Here is a 21,980-nt window from a genome sequence, read left to right as displayed (position 1 = left end):
ATTATGCCACTGTAACATTTAAGTTCCAATTATGTTTAAAAGACAGGTAGTTGGATAGGAAGAGTTTAGGGGGATATAGGCCAAATGAATGCAAATTCAAAGTTGAAAATAAATTTATTATCGAAGTACATTTATGTCACTATATACAACCCCAAGATTCATTATCTTGCAGGCATTCACAGTAAATATAATAACCATAATGGAATCAACGAAACACAACACCCAACAGGGCGGACAACTAGTGTACAAAATAACCAAACTGAAAATACAAAAGAAAAGTAGTAATAATAATAAATAAATAAGCAATAAATATTGAGAACATGAGGTGAAGAGACCTTGAAAGTGTGTCGATAGGTTGTGGGAATAATTCAGTGATGGGCAAGTGAAGTTATTCCCTCTGGTTCAAGAGCCTGATGGGTAAGGGGTAATAACTGTTCTTGAACCTGGTGGTGTGAAGAAGGCTCCTGTGCCTTCCCCCTGATGGAAGCAATGATAAGAGAGCATTGCCTGGGTGGTGGGGGTACCTGATGATGGATGTGCTTTCCTGCAACATTGCTCCGTGACTGGGACTTATTCAGGTAGGCAAACATGGCCAACATAGTAGAGTTGAGCTGAAAGGCCTGTTTCTGTGCTACATAATTCTATAAATCTGCATCAAGATACACACCGAGTTAATTGTACTGCACAAGAGAGCAATATTTTCCAGCTAGGCAAGTCCATTTTGACAATTTCCTCGGACAGCAACGTCTGCTCCACAAAGGAAATCAATCTGATGAATTGAGATTACTTCTGAAATAAAATATAAGTAAATATATCCAATGAATTGAGTGATTAAGATTAAAGCAGGTATATTATGCATAGTAAAAATGCTTTCATCCATACTTTTTCCAAAGAGCAATACCATTTCCTGCCCTTTAAAGGTAGAAAGTAATGATCTTTTGATGCTTCCAGTAGAAATCATTCAGCAAAGACTGTCTCCAGCCAAAACACCAGCCTGCAGTTTGTCTTCAGACAGATGCTGAGTCAACCACTGCACCATTTCTGTAGTTGTTTCAGATTTTCTGCATTCTTAGCATTTTTGTTTATAGTTCACAATTATTCTCTATTTTCATAGTTTTTTTTTCCCGAAAGAGTGGTGAGGAACGTGAAATCATTGTAAAAATATATTGTTTACAATATGCTTGACAGCATGAAGTGCAACTCTTAACTGAGCAGAAACCACATAACATAAATTTAAGAAATAAAGCTCACATTTATATGGCAATAGAGGAGCAAGCTTTAGATCCCACACCACCAGGTTCAGGAACAATTTTTAACCCTACAACCATCAGGATTCTAAACAGTGTGGAAAACTTCACTCACTTCAACACAGAACTGATTCCACAACCTAAGGACTCACTTTCAAAGATTTTACAACTCATGTTCTCAAATTTATTATTATTATCATCACTTGCTTCATTGTGTATTTGCACAAATTGTCAGTCTTTGCCTATCTGTAGTTTTTCATTGATTCTATTGTACTTTTTTTGTTTTACTGTGAATCCCTGGCACAAAATGAATCTCAGTATTTGGTGGCATATACGGTACATACTTTGAAAATAAAATTTACTTTGAACTTTGGACTTTGAAGAACAAGCTGCTGGGGGAACACAGCAGGTCAGACAGAAATGTCCAATTTGAAGTCTGGGTCTTGATTTGAAATGTCAACTGTCCATTTCCCTCTACAGATGCTGTCTCACCTGCTGAGTTCGTTCAGCTTTAATTTTTTTGCTCCAGATTCCAGCATCTGTTGGATCCCATTTTCCTGTCTCCCTATATTCTGGAAAACCAGGTTAACAACATCACCTCTGTCAGACTGTAATTTATTGATTATAATTCCTCAGGTGATGGGGGGGGGGGGGGGGGAATCCTTGGACCCCAGTTTGGCAACCCTGCCTTAGGTACATATATATAGCTAGAGTGCCTAAGACTTTTGCACTGTACTTAAGTAATTTTATGTATTGCACTGTACTGCTGCCACAAAAAAAAACTTTATGACTTATGTGAGTGATGATAAACCTGATTCTGATCTGGGTCTCTATTGTGGACTGAGAATGGGAAGGGGGTAGGGAGAGGGGAATCATGGTTGGGAGAAGGGGAAGGGACAGAGGAGGGAGTGGAAAGCACCAGAGAGACATTCTGGAGTAATCAATAAACCAATTGTTTGGAATCAAATGACTCTATCTGGTGTCTCAGGGCTGGATGTGTCTGTAACCTTGCCACCCCCTGGCACTCCTTCTCTGCCACCTGTCACACTCCCCTTCCACAGTGTTCCATCCTCACCATTCCCAACATGCTTTGCTCCCACCAGATTTACAAACTTACTCTCCACTCCATGTGGACAAATACAGTAGAAAAGACTTGGGCACCCTGGCTGTTTATGTGTGCTTCAGACTTTTGGACAGTACTATAAGTCTACAGACAACACTACCATAGCGGGGGCTGCATCTCAGAAAATGACAAAATGGAGTACAAAGTTCAAAATTCAATGTTCAAAGTAAATTTATTATTAAAGAATGTAGAGTCATCATATACTATCTTGAGATTAATTTTCTTGCAGAATTCATAAGAAAGAGATAGAGGCTTGGCACCTGTCCCTCAAGGTCAGCAAATGAAAGAGCTGGTTATTGACTTCAGAACGCAAAGCAGACACTACTGTGTGTATCAATGGTGCTAAGGTGGAGATGCTGGAGAGCTTCAAATCAAGGTATAAATGTCACCAGAATTTATCCTGGTCAAGCCACTTTGATGCCACAGCCACGAAAGCACACCAGTGCCTCTTCTTCCTCAGAAAGTTAAGGAAATTCCACATGCCACTGGAATTCTCAGCAATTTTTAAAAAAGCACCATAGAAAGTTTCCTATCTGGATGCATCACATTTCCATAGATGCTGCCTGGCCTGCTGAGTTCCTCAAGCATTTTGTAGGAGCTGCTTCTCATTTTTCAACCACTCAAAACCACTTCAGACATGGATTCCTTCTGTAGTGTACACAATCATTGTTGGTTAAGAATACGTAGCAGACATTCTGTATCTCAACTTTTGAAGCAAGTGGACTGAATAACCAATTACAATCACCTTTAGATGGCTTTTGCTGTGAAAGTGGTGTAAACTAGGAGAACAAAGTGTGCTTTGTTTTGTCCCCAGGTATCTTTTAGATCCATCTGAGCAACTAGAGCTAACAGGCTGGAATTCAATTTTAATAACTCATCCAATCAATGGCAACTCAGAATAATGCACTGCTCATTCAGTGTAATGTCTGTCTGGATTAAGCAATTAAATCCTGAAGTTACACACAAATCTACTCAGCAATTAATCTGAAGTGTCGCACAGATAAAATTTTAATGTTGATAGCTGGGACAGCATTACCAGAATCCTTTGATTTGACTTCTAACCTTCCTGTATAACATTATTCCTTCAATTATTTCATTTAAGGCTATAATTCACTGTATCATGGAAAGAAAAGGTCATTCTGGACATTGATGAGGCAAATGATGGGTACAGGCATCACTCGTTTTAAACTAATGCAAGTCCATTGTCGAGAACACCACACAAAATTGAATCAGATGGGAAAAAGTACCATGATTAAATGAGAAATGGACTGGAATAATGATAAATAGTTCAGAGCAGTAATAACTGACAACTTTTCATTTACATATAACACACACAAAACACTGGAGGAACTCAGCAGGTCAGGCACTATCTTTGGAAAGGAATATAAAGTCAACATTTCAGACCAAGTCCTGATGAAGGGTCTCAGCCCAAAACAGACAGACAGACAGACATACCTTATTGATCGCGAGGGAAACTGGGTTTCATTACAGTTGCACCAACCAAGAATAGTGTGGAAATATAGCAATATAAAACCATAAATAATTAAATAATAATAAGAAATTATGCCAAGTGGAAATAAGTCCAGGACCAGCCTATTGGCTCAGGGTGTCTGACACTCCAAGGGAGGAGTTGTAAAGTTTGATGGCCACAGGTAGGAATGACTTCCTATGACGCTCAGTGTTGCATCTTGGTGGAATGAATGTCTGGCTGAATGTACTCCTGTGCCTAACCAGTACAAAAGTTTAAGAGACTACTAGACAGGTATATGGAGGAATTTAAGGTGGGGAGTTATATGGGAGGCAGGGTTTGAGGGTCGGCACAACATTGTGGGCCAAAGGGCCTGTAATGTGCTGTACTATTCTATGTTCTATAATGGAGTGGATGGGAGACATCGTCCAAGATGGCATGCAACTTGGACAGCATCCTCTTTTCAGACACCACCGTCAGAGAGTCCAGTTCCACCCCCACATCATCACTGGCCTTACGAATGAGTTTGTTGGTTCTGTTGGTGTCTGCTACCTTCAGCCTGCTGCCCCAGCACACAACAGCAAACATGATAGCACTGGCCGCCACAGACTGGTAGAACATCCTCAGCATCGTCCGGCAGATGTTGACTGTTTATTCCTCTCCATAGTCGCTGACCTGCTGAGTTCCTCCAGCATTCTGTGCGTGTGACTCCGGATTTCCAGCATCTGGGTGCCAAAGCAGCATAGCAGTTAACGTAACACTATTACAGCTCAGGGCTTTGGAGTTCGGAGTTTAGTTCCAGCATCATCTGTAAGGAGTCTGTGCGTTATCCCCGTGGGATTCGTGGTTTTTTTTTTCCTGGGTGCTATGGTTTCCTTCCACAATCCAAAGACATACTGGGCAGGTTAACTGGTCATTGTAAATTGTCTCGTGATTAGGTTAGAGTTAACCAGGGTTGTCGGGGCGGTGTGGCTCGATGGGCCAGAAGGGCCAACTGCTCGCGGTATTGTTAAATAAATAAATAAATCAGCAGACTCTCTTTCTGTTAACTTTCCACTATGTAGTTGAAACTCAAAATAGAGTGAGGGAAGGGGATAACATAGTAAACAGAGAACAATGGCCACTCATCGCACAGTGAAATACTGATATTCTGAAAATTAAATGACTACTTAACCACCAGATCTCACATTATTGAAAGTCAATATATGCACACAAGCCGAATTCAGTAGATACATACAGAGTGCGTGGGTGGGGTAAGGAGGCGTGCAAGATGTACATTTTATTGGATTTCTATTTGTCTTTTAGCCACTTGCATTTCTTCAGCACTATAGTGCTTTGCAGAAACTTAATTGGAGGTTGGGATGCCTTGTAATTTCAACTACGGAAACACTACATTCACCCTGTACATAAACACATGAGATTCGACAGATGCTGGAAGTCTTGGACTACAAGACATAGAAAAAGAATTAGGCCATTTGGTCCATTAAGTCTGCTCTACCAATCTATCATGGCTGATTTATTATCCTCTCATCCCCATTCTCCTTCCTTCTCCCCATAACCTTTGATACTCTGAGTAATCAAAAAACTATCAGCCTCTGCTTTAAATATACCCAATGACTTGGCCTGCACAGGCATTTGTGGCAATGAGTTTCAAAGATTTCAAAGGTTTCAAAGGTACATTTAATGTCAGAGAAATGTATACAATATACATCCTGAAATGCCTTTTCTTTACAACCACCCATGAAAACAGAGTGCCCCAAAAATGAATGACAGTTAAACGTTAGAACCCCAAAGTCTCCCCCAGCTCCCCTCCCTCCTGCGCGTAAGTGGCAGCAAGCAACAATCCCCCCTCCCCCCACCAACAAAAAAGCGTTGGTACCCGCCACCAAGCACTCAAGCGTCAGCAAGGCAACAGCAAAGACAAAGACTTGCAGTACTCCAAAGATTACATTGTTCACCCGGCCTTCGACATACCACAGGCGCTCTCTCTCTCTCTCCTTAATAAGGGAGAAAGAGATATCTCCGTTTCACAGTGAGTGGGTAGACATAACAAACAACTCGCTGGTTTACGACGTTTACAAGTTCCACAGATCTGCACCCTCTGGCAAAAGAAATTCCTCCTCATCTTTGTGCTGAAGGAACATTCTTGTATTCTGAGGCTGTGTCTTCTAGTCCTAGATTCCCACACTATAGGAAACATCCTCTCCACCTCCACTCTAATCTTTCAATATTCAGTAGGTTTTAATGAGATCCACCCCCACCCCATTCTTCTAAATGCCAGCGAGTACAGGCCTAGAGCCATCAAATGTTAACCCTGTCATTCCCAGGATCATTCTCATGAACCTCCTCTGACCATCTCCAATGCAGGCACATCTTTTCTTAGAAATGGGACCTAAAGCAGCTCACAGTACTCCAAATGCAGTCTGACCTATCCCTTATTATCTTAAGCAATACACAAAAAATATTGGAGGAACTCAGCAAATCAGGCTTTAGTCTCCATAACTCTCACCATCTTCAACAGGATCCTATTACTAAGCGTATCTTTCCATCCTCCTCATCTCCACATTCTGTTGGAATTGCTCTCTATATGACTCCCTTGTCCACTCATCCCTCCCCACCAATCTCCCTCCTGGCACTGATCCCTGCAGGCATGACAAATGCTAACCTGCTCCTCACACCTCCCTCACCATCATTCAGGGCCCTATAGAATCCTTCCAGTGAGGCAAAACTTCACCTTCCAGTCTGTCAGGGTCATCTACTGTATCCAGTGCTCCCAGTGATCCCTCCTCTACATTGGAGAAACCTGATGCAGATTGGGGGGACCAATTTGTAGAGCACCTTCGCTCTGTCTGCCACAAAAGGCAGGATCTCTCAGTGGATACCCATTTCAAATCAACTTCCCATTCCCATTCCAACATGTCTGTCTCCTCTAGCAGTAGAGGAGAAGGAGCAATTTCTCCTCAGCTTAAAAAAACACCTCCTATTCCATCTGGTAGCATCTAACCTAATGGCATGAAGATCCATTTCTCTAATCTCCAGTAATTTCTTCTCTCCCCCACACTTTTTCCATTCCCCATTCTGACTCCCCTCTCAATCCTTCTCTTCTCACCTGCCCATCACCTCCATCTGGTTCCCCTCCTCCTTCCAAAGCTCAAAGTTCAAATTTCAAAGTAAAATTTACTATCAGAGTACATACATGTCACCAAGTACAATCCTGACATTCTTTTTCCTGCATGTATACTCAGCAAATCTACAGAACAGTAACTGTAAACAGGATCAATGAACAACAAACTGTGCAAATGTAAATATAAATAAATAGCAATAAATAACGAGAATAAGAGATAACAAGCAACTGCCCTAGATTTCTGTATTTGTCAATGGACAGTCAGGCCTTACTCTGTTTTTTCCATATTTCACGCAAAAAAATCAAAGTACAATAATTAACAGTGCAAACAACCCACAACATGACATAAAATGCAAAGTTATTAAGAGTTAAGCTTGAGTGTCTACTAAATTTAAAACAAATTATTCTCCTTTTGCCTGGCCTTCTTGTCCCTTACCCCATTTAGTTCCATCTGCACGTCATCAATCTGGTTCCACTTGTCATCTTCCAGACCATCTCTACCTTCCTACTCCCCTCTCATTATCTACCTATCTTTTCTCCTTTCTGGTGCCTCCTTTCACCCACCAGCATCTTATCCTGAAACTCCTCCTTGCCCCACCCTAACTGGTCCCATCTGCCCATCATTCTCCATCTCACTTGGTTCTACCGATCACCTACTGACACCCGTCTCATTCTTCCCTCTCACCCTTTTCCCTGATAGTATCAGTCCTGATGCAACCCAACCTTCAGCCTCCAAAGATGCTGCCCCTCCCAGTGAGTTCTTTCAACAACCTTAAGCACAAGAGATCCTGAGATGCTGGAAATCCAGAGCAACACACACAAAGTGCCGGAGGAACCCAGCAGGTCAGGCAGTATCTATGGAGGAGAATAAACAATCGACATTTAGGCTATGACCATTCATCAAGTCCTTCAGACCTCCATAGATGCTGCCCGAGCTGCTTAGTTCCTCCAGCAATCTGTTTCTTGCTCTAAATTCCAATCTCTTGTTTCTCTTTACATTACCTTGAGCATCCATACTGCTCAAGAACCTGTATGATTGTCCATCTTGTAGAGGTGGCAATGGCAAACAGCTTCTGCAGACAAATTTGCCAAGAACAATCATGGTCAAAGACGTGGTCATTGCCCATGTCGTACAACATGGCGCATAATGATGACAATGATGATGAATCTATACCATACACGCTCAATCTCACAATCCCAGGGAGTAATGACAACATGATGACCTCAGCACTGTCCTTAACAATATTACCCAATACATAATGCAATGCAAGTACAGTACAAGCATGTCTTGCAACAGAAAATGAACTCTCCTTCATAAGATGTGCCCAGTGCTAAAGCACCAATATATTCCTTTAGGAGTCATTAAAGGAACGATTACTATAACACCATAACACATAGGAGCAAAATTAGGCCAATCGGCATATCGAGTCTGCTCCACCGTTTGATCATGACTGATTTCTCAACTCTCTCAACTCTATTTTCCTATCTTCTCCCCGTAACATTTGATGCCCTTACTAATCAAAAACTTACTCAACCTCTGCTTTTAATATATTCAATGACTTGGCTGCCACAGCCATCTGTGCAATGAACTCCACAGATTCGCCGTCCTCCAGCTAAAGAAATTCCATCTCTGTTGTAAAAGGACGTCCTTCTATTTTAGGGCTGTGTCCTCTGGTTATAAGCTCTCCCACTGTTGGAAACATCTTCTCCACGTCCACTCTATCTTGGCCTTTCAATATTTCGAGTGTTTGAGAGAGATCCCCCCCCTTATTTTCCAAAACTCCAGCAAGTACAGACCCAGAGCCATTAAATGCTCCTCATACATTAACCTCATACCATTGATCTTAATTGGTAAACAAACTATCTATGATGCTAGCCCTGTCCTCTTATCCTGTCAGTTCCTGAGCATGTAGCTTGCTCTATCCCAACTCAACTCACAAGCTGCTTGATGTCCTGTTGTTCCGCTGCCGAGGTTGCACGCTCGCGGAATTCAGTGATGGTTTCCATTTGCTCTTGCTGACCAAACTTAGACAGCTCGTCTTCAATCATTACCTTCTCCTTTTCGTACCTACAAAAGGGAAAAAAAGGAACTATAAGCAATCATTTTCTTTGGTTATCTTCCTCATGCCACACTCAAAAATAATGTCCTCCATTAACTAAACAATTCACAGCGCAAACGACCGGGGTTAAATTCCCATCACTGTCTGTTAGGAGTTTGTATGTTCCCCCCATGACCTCATGGGCTTCCTCTGGGTGCTCCAGTTTCCTCCCACATTCCAAAGACGTACAAGTTAGGATCAGTAAGTTGTGGGCATGCTACATTGGTGCAGAAGCATGGCAACAGTTGTGAGCTGCCCTCAGCACATGTATTCAGATTGTGTTGGTCTTTGACACAAATGACGCATATCACTGTATATTTCAATGTAAATGCTACAAATAAAGATAATTAAGTGTTTCCTTCTTAAGCCAAGGAATACATAATAGCAATACTCAAGAACAGCAATCTGATAATAGTGGCTTTCTTCTCAATTCTATTTCCGCAGTGCTCAGTCAAATGCTTTAAGTCATAAATGATTAAACAGTTCAGGCAATGCTATTACAATGGCTCAGCCATAAATGCATTATTTGACTGTACATACATGTATACACAACAATTATGTATACAATCTTAGTGTTTGGGCAATACCCACTCACATTTCCCTTCCTTATTGCTTGTACAGACGCAACATAAAGATTTTTACTCACTCGTTGTGAGAATGGATGTAAGAAATAAAATTCAGATTCTAGCTCTATTACTGAGAGTTGGAGCTAGTCTTTCAGAACACATGGGCCCTAGTTTCCATCTGAGGCTGATCCTTTGTTGAGCTGCGACACAGGACCATTAAGATTGTTGACTGCTGTGCAGTCCGTCCTCTCCACAACACAAGAAAAACTTGCTGGCACTCAAAACCGAATCTGTGGAATTCTTTGCCACAGGTGACTGTGGAGGCAAAGTCATCTGGGTATATTTAAGACAGAAGCAGAGGGATAAGGGGAGACGGCATGAGAGCGAGATGGATCAGCTATAATGAAATGGCAGAGCCGTCTCGATGGTACAAATGGCCAAACCCTGCTCCTATATCTTATGGTCTTCTGGTCTTAAAACTAAAGTGCCCAGATGATGAATGACAATTTCAAAAGTTACTGAAATGACATCAGAACTATAATCCAATGTACTTGCCCCTTATACCTGCACTGCACTTTCTCTGTAACTGTAACAGTTGTCTATTTGTATTGTATTGGTTTATTATTGTCACAGGTACTAAGATACAGTGCAAAGCTTGTCTTGCATACTGTTCATACAGATCAGATCATTACACAGTGCATTGAGGAGAAACAAGCTAAAACAATAACAAAGCAGGCAAGCAGTAGTAAATCAAAGCAACTGGAGTTGCTGTGCTGTCTAGCAGACATTTACCTTGATTTACAGTACTACTGCTTGATATACAATGAACTGGATGACTGAGAATCTTCATAGACATATAACAAGGCAGAATAAAGTGTAACAGCTACAGTGAGAGTGCAGAGCAGATAGACAACAAAAGACAAGATCAAAATGGGAGGCTGGGTGACATGGTTGCATAGTGGTTAGTGTAACGTTATTACAACACCAGCGATCGCAAATCAGGATTCAATTCCCGCTGCTGTTGCTAAGGAGTTTATAATTCTCCCTGTGACCATGTGGGTTTTCTCTCACATTCCAAATCGCACAGGTTAGTAGGTTAATTGGCTGCCATGGGCTCATTGGGCTAGATCCCTAAAAAAAATGTTGGCTGCTTTACAGAGGTAGTGATAAGTAGAGACAGCCATAGAGGGCAAACTGCATCTACTGATATGCCAAGCTGTGTCCACAACTGCCTATAGTTTCTAGCGATCATATGCAGACAGTTGCTAGACTAAACCATTATGCATCCAGATAGAATGCTTTCTATGGTGCACTGATAAAAATGGGTAAAGGTCTGCAGGGACATCCCAAATTTCTTCAGCCTGATAAGGAAATAAAGATTGGTGGAGCTTCCTTGGCAGTGACATCAACGTAATACTGTTCTGCCCTTTGTATTACTTTGTTGTACTCATGTATTGAAGTGATCTCTCTGTGTGGCATGCAAAAGAAAACATTTTCCATTGTATCTTAGTATATGACACAGTAACAGGCCAATCTATGTCCAATCAGGTGTTAAAGAGAAGATTAGCCCTGAATATTGATTCGAGATCTTTCCTTTCTAATTCTGGCTCTTGAATCAAATGGGATAACTTCATTTAACTTCAAAGGCACACAAGTGAATCTGCAGATGCTGGAAATAAATAAAAACACAAAATGCCGGCAGAACTCAGCAGGCCAGACAGCATCTATGGGAGGAGGTATCCCTCCCACAGATGCTGTCTGGCCTGCTGAGTTCTGCCAGCATGTTGTGTTTTTATTCATTTAACTTCACTTGCCCTATCATTAAAATGTCCCCTTGACCAATAGACTCACTCTCAAGGACTCTTCATCTCAGGTCCTTGATATTTATTGCTTATTTTTTATTATTATTGTTTTTTTCTTTTTGATTTGCACAGTTAGTTGTCTTCTTCACTGGTTGAAAGCCTTAGTTGGACAGTCTTTCATTGATTCTGTTATAGTTATTATTCTATAGATTTGTTGAGTGTGCTTCTCAGCGTTGTGTATGTACTTTGATAATAAAATTCACTTTGAACTTTTGAACTTTGGTCTATTGATGATGCACAGATACCATCAGCCTGTTCAGCTATCTACGACTCAAGTACAGAACCAGAATCAGCTTTATTACCACTGATGTATGTCGTGAAATAGGTTGGTTTGTGGCAGCAGTGCATTGCAATATTTTTAAAAACACTATAGATTACAATAAGAAATAAATATATAGTGCAAAAAGAGAACAAAAATAGTGAGGTAGTGTTCATGAGGTCATGTACTGTTCAGAAATCTGATGTCAGAGGGGAGAAAGCTGATCCTAAAATATTGAGTATGTGTCTTCAGACTCCTGTACCTCCTCCCTGATAGTAGTAATGAGAAGAGGATAGTCCTTACCTAAAATGTTTGGCTCCCTCTGATACGCCTCAAAACCCAGCACTCTGAAATAGTTTTAGTCATTTATCATTTGGTTTTACCTGAAAACAGTCCTGTGAAGTATCTTGAAGCTTTATAAAGTCACTTTATAAATCTAGGGTGGCAATTAATATTTTAATTTCAATTATTAACACCAAGTTCTCCCCTATTACTTCTATAGGATGCCTGCCAGATTTATCCAAATGTCAATGGTTACAGTAGGGTATAAAAGACAATTAATTATTGTATAAACCCATAAGAAGATAAGTCATAGGAGAAGATTTAAGCCATTCAGCCTATCAAGTCTACTCTGCCATTTGATCACAGATGATTTATTATCCCTCTCAACCCCATTCTCCTGCCTTCTCCCAGTCACCTTTGATGCCCTGACTAATCAAAAACCTGTCAAAAAATATATCCAATGAGTTGGCCTCCACATCTGCCTGTGGCAATGAATTCCACAGATTTGCCACCCACTGGCAAAAGAAATTCCTCTTTATCTCTGTTCTAAGGGGATGTTGCTGGAAATAAGGATAAATGACAGGTTACAAAAGGAAATTACACTCTGATAACTAGTTTCTGTTGAATAAACTTTCAAAACTTTTGCTTTATACAAAACTATGAGGGGTATAGATAAGAGTAAATGGAAGCAGACCTCCCCCCCCCCCCCCCCCCGAGATTGGGTGAGACTACAACGGAGGGTCATAGGTTAAGGGAGAGAGGTGAAATGCTTAGTGGGAATACAAGGGGGATCTTCTTCACTCAGAGGGTAGCGTGAGTGTGAAACGAGCTGCCAGCAGAAGTGGTGGATGCAGATTTGATTTCATCATTTAAGAGAAATTTGGATAGATACATGTAGAGGAGGGGTATGGAGAGCTATTGTTCAGGTGCAGGTGGATGGATTGAGGCAAAATAATTGTTTAGTATGGATTGGATGGGCTGAATTGCCTGTTTTATGCTGTAGTGTTCTATGTTTCCAGATTTGTACCATTTTTAAAATTAAGAATTTCATAATTTCATCATGAATTTTCAATAGCTATCAATAACAATAGAATAAATTCCAGACTCTTAATTCACTTTCATTACTTCAAAAAGCATTTCATTCAGTGCCACGCAATTTTAACATCAATTTCAAGTGGAGAAGAAAGGTCGTACTTTAACCCCACAATTCATATCAAGTTATCATCTCGAAATACCTCTCATAAAACTACCTGTATTTCTTCATGATGATCTATGACACAAATAATCTCCATAGTCATAACCCAAATTCGTAAAGAGAAAATATGTAAGTGCAGACGTTAGCAGGTAACTCAGATTCAGATTACTGTCATATACCCCAGGGTGCAATGAAGTTCTTTGCTTGCATTAAGCTTTCAGAGTAAAGAGTCTGCAGAGTAATAAATATAACTATAAGCACAAAACAGCAGAATGGGGTAAACTTTGCAATGCAATCTGAAGTAGTGCAAAAAGAATAGGTAAAGTGACAATAGCAGAGTAACTCGGAGCGGTACTGTCAGTAAGACCATAAGAGATAGGAGCAGATTTAGACCATTTGGCCCATCAAGTCTACTCCACCATTTCATCTTGCAAGAGTGATTTTCCCTCTCAGCCCCAATCTCCTGCCTTCTCCCCATAACACTTCATACCATGACTGATCAAGAATCCATCAACCTCTGTCTTAAACATACTCACTGACTTGGCCTCCACAGCTGCAACAAATTCCACAGATCCACCATTCTCTGGCTAATAATAAGTATGCATATCTCATGAGTCCTTCAGACAAACAATCCAATTATCACTACTTATCATGTAAACCAACACCACAATGTTCACTTATATTAGAAATCATAACCTACAGATGGATGAGGAGAGATGAGGGAACTTGTCTGAAGACTGAAAATATACACTCAGTGTCCACTTTATTAAGTACAGGAATGGAACATGATATGATCTTCTGATGCTAAAGCCCATCCACTTCAAGGTATGACATGTGGTGCATTCAGATACTCTTCAGTAGAATCAGAATCAGGCTTATTATCATTGGCATGTGACGTGAAATTTGTTAACTTAGCAGCAGCAGTTCAATGCAATACATAATCTAGCAGAGAGAGAAAATAATAATAAATAAAATAAAAACATAACAATAAACAAGTAAATCAATTACATATATTGAATAGATTATTTTAAAATGTGCAAAAACAGACATACTGCATATTAAAAAAAATTGAGGTAGTGTCCAAAGCTTCAAAGTCCATTTAGGAATCAGATGGCAGAGGGGAAGAAGCTGTTCCTGAATCGCTGAGTGTGTGCCTTTCTGTCAGAATCAGAATCCGCCACTGTTCTAACATGTGGTTATTTTAGTTATTGTCGCCTTCCTGTCAGCTTGAACCAGTCTGGCCATTCTCCTCTGACCTCTTGCAATAACAAGTCATTTTCGCAAACAGGACTGCTGCTCACTGTATTTTTTTTCGTTTCCATTCTTTTTTTTAAATGCCATTCTCTGTAAACTCTAGAGACTATTGTGCATAAAATTCCTAGGAGATCAGCAGTTTATGAGACCACCTCATCTGGCACCAACAATCAGTTTTTGGTCAAAATCATTTAGATCACATTTCTTTTCCATTCTGATGCTTGGTCTGAACAACTGAACCTCTTGACCATGTCCATGTGCTTTTTTGCACTGAGTTCCTGCCATGTTTGGCTGAATAGATATTTGCATTAATAAGCAGGTGTACCACTAAGTGTATATTGAGCATAATTAGACATACAGTATCTTTGCCTTGGTGGGGGATCTAGGCCTCTGCAAAGAAAAATGTCCCCACGAATAAGACTTGTGTCATTTATTGTCAAGAGACTTGAGAAACACTGACAACAGCAATCAGTGTTAACCTACCCACAAAAGCACAAAAGCACAGTATCTAAACGACGATGAGTTTGTCAACTCTTTGAGTAAAATGCTCCCCTGAACAAAGTTTTGCTTCAAGTACATCTGGAATATTATTGCGTCCACTTCTTCCAATTAAATGTGGGGCTTCACTGGTAGCCCTAGAACAGAACGGAAGGAAAAGCTTTTGACTAAATTTAGACTAAGGTCTATTAGTTGCAAAGAAAAGCATGACAAATCTGGGTTCTTTAATTTGGAAAAACATTTACTTTGAACAGCCATGAACAAATTAGGCAAGAGCAAGTTCCATTAGACAGATGCTAGGTCTACGGTATCGTCAAGCTTACATTAAGCACACACCACATCTCATGTAAGTGCTATATAACATAATAACCCTCCTTAAAATCAATACCATACAAACTATTGCTAACAATGCCAAATATATTCAGTGGCCACTTTTTTTAGGTACAACTATATACTAACTCATTAATGCAAATCTCCTATCAGCCAATCATGAGGCATCATTTCAATGCATAAAAACATGCAGATATGGTGCAGAAGTCCAATTAATATTCAGACCAATCATTAGATTGGGGATCTAAGTGACCTTGACTGCGAATGATAGCTGGTGGTTTGAGACACTCAGAAACTGATCTCCTGGGATTTTTCATACACTACAGTCACTAGATTAGGGGTTCACAACCTAGGGTGCATGGACCCCTTGCTTAATGGTATTGGTGCATGGCATAAAAAATAATGGAACCCCCTGCTCTATAGACAAAAAAAACCAAAAAACAAAATCCAACGAACAGCAACTCTGTGGGGGGAAATGCCATGTAAATGAGAGAGGTCAGATGAGAATGTCCAGACTAGTTCAAGCTGAATGGAAGGTGGTAATAACTCAAACAGCCCTGCATTACAACACTGGTGTGCAGAAGAGCATCTCTGAATGCACAACACATTGAACCTTGATGAGCTACAGCAGCAGAAGACCACGAACATATACTCAGTGACAATCTGATAAGGTGGAGCAAGTGTTGTATATTCCAAAGTGGTTATAAGCCAGCAAAAAAAAAAAAACACACACACACACACCCACCCACACCCCTATTCGCAACCCTGCAGAGGGTTGTAAACTCAGCCATCTCAATCATGGGCACTAGCCTCACCAGCATCGAGGACATCTTCAAAAGACAATACCTCAAAGAGGTACCATCTATCATTAAGGACCCCACCATCCAGGACATGCCCTCTTCTCAATACTACCATCAGGGAGGAGGTACACACACACACACATAATGCTTTAGGAGCAGCTTCTTCCCCTCTGCTCTTAAGAGTTCTAAATGAACTAAAAACCAATCCATGGATACCAGCTAAGTATTTTTGCTCTCTTTTTGCACTACATATCAAATTTATTTTTATATTTATATTTCTTATTATAATTTGTAGTTTCCTAAATGTATTGCACTGTACTGCTGTTGAAAAACAACACATTTCATGACATATGTCAGTGATATTACACTTGATCTGATTCTGATCCCGACTTGCAGATTCTCTGTTCCTAGAGGTTAGAAAAGCAACTAAAATCTTTAGAAAAATAGAATTTGTTTTCTTTGGAGGGATAAGATCCTTGGAATCTATTTCTCTGGCAAGCTTCTTCTGTTCACTGCACATTATTAATACAATGAAACATGAGAATTAAATTGCTAAGAGGTATGTATTAAGGAATAACAAATAAAGTGAAAGTATGTACATATTTGATTGTTTTAAACCTTGTTTCTACTAAGGGTTTAGTTGCAGCCCTCAAGGGGCAAAGGAGCGGACAGACAATGTTATAAAATCAAAGTTGGAGGTAGTCAGCAGTGAAATTAAATAACTACACATGATTAAATGAGAGCAGTCACTTTGGGTCTCGCTACTACATAGAAACACTTACTTTAAAAAACAAACTCTTCCATTACATTTCTCCTCTCTCAGTTACAGGCAAAAGACACTCATCATGTGATTCTTGGAAGAAAGTACCGGCGGCCTATTCAACCACTAAGACTGTTACAGCAAAGCCTTTTAGTCCCACAGTTACGATCTCTGTTGGGGCATTCCACAGGCACTTTGCAGCTGGCCTCACCAAGACAGCAATCAGGAGTATGAACTTCATTGGCATTTGCATACCTAACCAGAGAGATGAAGAGGTCAATTCTGCTGCCTCAGGCAACAAAATGCAATGATTGAATCAGGAATCATAAGAAATTTCTATACTTGCATCAACCTAACCAACTTTGACCCTCGGTGGTTTGCAAACTCAAAACTTCTACCAACAAAGGTATCACCTTTAGCATGACATGATAGGGTAGTGGTTAGTGTAACACTTTACAGAGCCAGAAAATGAGATGCAATTCACAGCCCTGTTTGTAAGGAGTTTGTATGTTCTCCCCATGACCTCGTACATTTCCTCTGTGTGCTCTGGTTTCCTCCCACAGTCCAAAGATGTACCGGTTGGTAGGTTAATTGTTCATCATAAACTGTCACGTGATTAAGGTAGCAGTAAATCAGGGGTTGCTGTGCTCGTGGCCAGAAGGGCCTACTCCATGCTGTATCTCAATAAATAAATGCCATGTTGGTGCCGGAAGTGTGGCACATCCTTGGACTGTGCTGGTTGTCAATCCAAACGACACATTTCACTGTATGTTTTGATGTACATGTGGCAAATAAACATAATCTTTAATTTGCATTCCCTAACTGCAAGAATGTCTCCAATTTTGCTGCCAGCATCACCTTAACCAATTCTTCCTCTTTTATAGAAGTGCATTAGCTGAAAGAGTTAGCTTGATTACTAGAATCAAAGAACATTGAGCAGTACAGCACAGTACAGGCGCTTCGGTCCTGATGTTGTACCAACTAACATGTACATCCTTAGAATGTGGGAGGAAACTGGATCACCCAGAGGAAACCCACGTGGTCACGGGGAGGACATACAACAGCGGTATAATTGAACAGGGGGGCATTACACTAACCACTATGATAACGTACCATCCTTATCCTTCCTCAGAATTGAAACATTCCATCCTTTGCGACATTCTCTTGCCTTTGCCACTGCAGTTGGCTAGATTTGCATACAGTTCCATAACCATCATGATGTTATATTCTGCATCGGCTAATAAAGGCAAGCATCTCACAATCTTTCTTCACCGACTTATTTATTGCTAAGCTTTTAACCATCATTTCTAATCTTCTTCCACTTTTCCTGTCTTGACCACCCGGATTCATATCCAGATACAATTACTTATCACTTGTGCAGCAAAATATACAGTGAAATATGTTGTTTCAACAATCACACCAAAAGATTTTTTTAAAAGTGTGAACCTTGAAAATAAACTTGATCATTTGGTCTTACAAATCAAGCCAGAAGTAAAGAATTTAGGCATTATTATTGATTACTATTGAGCAAGTTTCAAATTGCATATTAATCATAGTACAGCATTCTTTCATTTAAAGAACATTGCAAGAGTTCGATTTCTTATAACATCTCACAATACAGAAAAATTGATGCCTGTTTTTGTTTTCAGCTGTTTAGACTACTGTAATACACTCTTTTCAGGACTGCCTAAGAAAAAATAGAAATGGGTTGCAGTTTGTTCAAAATGCAGCAGCAAGAATCTTAACCAAAAGAAGAAAACCATAAACACAAAAAAAATGTAATTGCTGGAAATCCAAAGCAACACACATAATATGCTGCAGGAACTCAGCAGGTCAAGCAGCATCTATGGAGGGGAATAAACAGTCAACGTTTTGGGCCAAGACCCTTCATCGGGACTGATGAAGGGTCTTAACCCGAAACACTGAAAGAAAATCTGAGCACATTTCACTAGTTTTGACATCATTACACCGGCTGTCTGAGTCCTTTAGGATACATTTTTAAATACTCTTAATTGTTTATAAGGCTCTGAATAATCTAGCTCCTCTGTATATTTTGGAGTGTCTATCCCCTTACATCCTAACTGTAAACTTAGATCCACAAATACTGGTTTGCTTGATGCAACTAGAGCCAACCATATAAGAATGGTGAGGCGGCTTCTTTGTTCTTATGCACCAAAAATCTAGAATACTCTACCAAATGAGATATGCCAAACTAGTGCTGTGGGACATTTCAGAATCAGAATCAAAATCAGGTTTAATATCACTGGCATATGTTGTGAAATTTGTTATCTTTGCGGCAGCAGCGCGTTGCAATACACTAGAATACAAAAATTCTGTGAATTGGGAGGGGTGTGTGTGTGTAAAATGTCCTGGATATTACATATTACGGAGGCTAGTATCCATGATGGAGCTGACCAAGTTCACAACCCTCTGCAACTTATTTCCATCCTGCACAGTAGCAGCAGGAGTCGCCACACCAGACCGCATGCCCACCATACTCGGCAGAACACAAGCAGCAACAACAAGACACTTCTGAAAACCTACATTTCTAGTTTGGCCTACTTATATGACTACTTAATGACCGCTGATGTTGATTATATTTATATAACAGTATATTCAATTATATTTTATTCCATATATTGTTTGTCTAAAGAGTTTTAATTTTGTCTCATATTTCTATGACTATATTGATTTATCTTTATAGTCTATGTAAAGGATTTTGAGCCTGCATCTTGGTGTATGAAAGGTGCTATATAAAGTTATTATTATTATTTTTCTCAGCTCAAGCTGGTAAAACCTGAGGTACGGACATAGCCAAGCACTCTCATTTGTCAATTGCTAGGAACTTTCAAACTATTCTAGTGGTGTTTAGTATTGTGGCTTTCTGAAGATTTACATAGATATTGTGTAGTGACTTTGAAATGATACCAGCTATTACTACTGGAATAATATACACCTTGTTTATGTTCCAAAGTCTTTCAATTTCCTCTTTTAATTCAGCACATTTCTGATGTTTTTCATTTATTGATTTCTGTAAGTTGTGTGTGTTTGGAATGGCTATATCTGTTAAATCAGTTGTTCTCGCTTGTTTATCCTGTATTTTCATATCCAGGCGGTTATTATGGATTGTCCTATCTGTAATAACTGATCAGTCATAATATAATTTGTGGTATTCTGACTCTAAAACTGGGTCAGACTTGTGTTTATAGTAAGGTGTGATTTCATTTATGAATTTGTAACTTAAAGCAAGATTTTCATGAATGATGTTTGCCACTTGATTGTGCCTGTATATGTGTTAAACTGCTACAGGATCTTGTAATGTGTTGGATTGTTTCTGGTTTTTCTCTGCCTTTTCTACATTTATCACCTTCAATTTGTTGGTCTTTTATTATGTACTTAAGATAATTTTTTCTGTGTTAACCACCTGGTCCTGTATTGCCACAAGGAACCCTTCTGTTCTGGGAGGAAGTCTCCAACTCTGAGCCAGGCGTTCGATGCTTCCTTGTCAACATCTAGTCTGCTCAGATCAAGACAAGTCAAATGATATTTATTGTCATTTAACTATATACATGTATATAATGTATACAGAAATGAAAACAAAGTTTCTTTGAACCAGGGTGTAAAGCACATCTATTTAACACACATCTGTAAAACACACTTAACACAGGTAAGGATAAAATCTACAGATGAATCACACAAAAATAACAAACTAAAGTGAATTAATATTAAATATTGTAAGGCATGGAATAGATTAACCAGTGGCACTTCAAATACATGCGGCTAGGAGTTCAGAATTCTAATGGCCTGGGGAAAGGAACTGTTTCTCAATCTAACCATTCTTATTTTTATGCATTGTAGTTTGATGGTAGAAAGTCACAGAGGATTCTGGATGGATGGCTGGGATCCTTAATTATACTGCATATGCATCACTCCTGATAAGTGTCCCCAGTGGATGATCCTCTCAGCTGTCCTCACAACCTTTGTAGAGACTTCAGGTCCAATGCTTGACTGCTCCCATACCAGATGAAGATACAACTTACCAAGATACTCCCAATGGAGCTCCTGTAAAATGCAGTTAAGATGTGGGTGGGGAGCCTCACTTGCCTCAAGCTTCTTAGGAAGTAGAGGTGCTGCTATGCCCTCTTGCTCAGGGAGATGATATTAAGGGACCAGGTGAGGTCATCTGTGATGTGAACTTCCAGATACTCGTGCATTTAACTCTCTCTATAGAGGGGCCATGTATTTGCAAAGGGGGGTGGTTTGTCTGCACCTTCCTGAAGTCTACAATGATTTCCTTTGTCTTCTCCTTGTTCAGGCTTTGATTGCTCTTCTCACACCTATCCACCTTCCATTTCACGCTCCCGTCTCGTTATCGCGGGGATGTCTTGCATGGAGTGTCATGCTCTTCCATTGGCTGACTTTTTGTTCAACAGTAATAATGTCTTCATTTTTCTGGGTTGTGGTCTCACTTAAGTTTAGTGGTGTATACATCTTATCAGAATTGCATATGCCTGCGTTGAGTGCTGAATCCTGTTTATTATTATTATTAAAGACGTACTGGGGCCAGCCCACAGGAGTCACCACACATTCCAGCACAAACATAGCATGATGACCATACTTGGCAGGACAACAACAAAATAAAACAAGACAACAGCAAAACAAGCCTCTTACCCACCCTCACACCTCCCCCACTTATACACACAAAGGTGTAAAAAATATTGTATGAATACTGTATCTTCCTCCTTCTAAATCTATTCAAATTAAAATATTACAGTACAAATTGTATCCCAGAATCCTGAACAGTTAAAAATTCAAAAAAAAAAGTAAAGAGACCAGCTACGGAACATAGATCTTTGTTGGACAGGATTATTGTTCCTTGCAGGTAATTATGAAGACATAATATTTTGTCTACCATTCAGGCTCCCAAACAGCTCTTCCAGGTGAAGTGACACTTCACATTCTGACATGTCAGTCCATCGCCTCCTCTACTGCTGTGATGAAGCCACACTCAGGTTGGAGGAGGAACACCTTATATTCCAACTGGATAGCCTCCAACCTGATGGCATGAATATCAATTTCTCTAACTTCCAGTAACTGTTCTCCCCCTTTCCTT

The 21,980-nt window shown here is 40.0% G+C and overlaps 1 protein-coding gene across 3 annotated transcripts in view; it reads right to left on the bottom strand.

The window, feature by feature from the left end:
* Nucleotides 1-21,980, bottom strand: part of LOC140741719 (MICOS complex subunit mic25-b-like) — a 693,418-nt gene that overhangs the window by 636,274 nt on the left and 35,164 nt on the right. For all 3 annotated transcript variants that reach the window (XM_073072022.1, XM_073072021.1, XM_073072019.1), the window contains exon 4: nt 8,901-9,030. In XM_073072022.1, coding sequence (XP_072928123.1) covers nt 8,901-9,030 — 130 coding nt within the window. The remainder of the gene's footprint in view (nt 1-8,900; nt 9,031-21,980) is intronic.

Source organism: Hemitrygon akajei, chromosome 19 (assembly GCF_048418815.1).
Source record: "Hemitrygon akajei chromosome 19, sHemAka1.3, whole genome shotgun sequence".
Classification (NCBI taxonomy): domain Eukaryota; kingdom Metazoa; phylum Chordata; class Chondrichthyes; order Myliobatiformes; family Dasyatidae; genus Hemitrygon; species Hemitrygon akajei.
The sequence above is the reverse complement of the archived record's forward strand: the minus strand, read 5'-3'. Positions and strand labels throughout refer to the sequence as shown.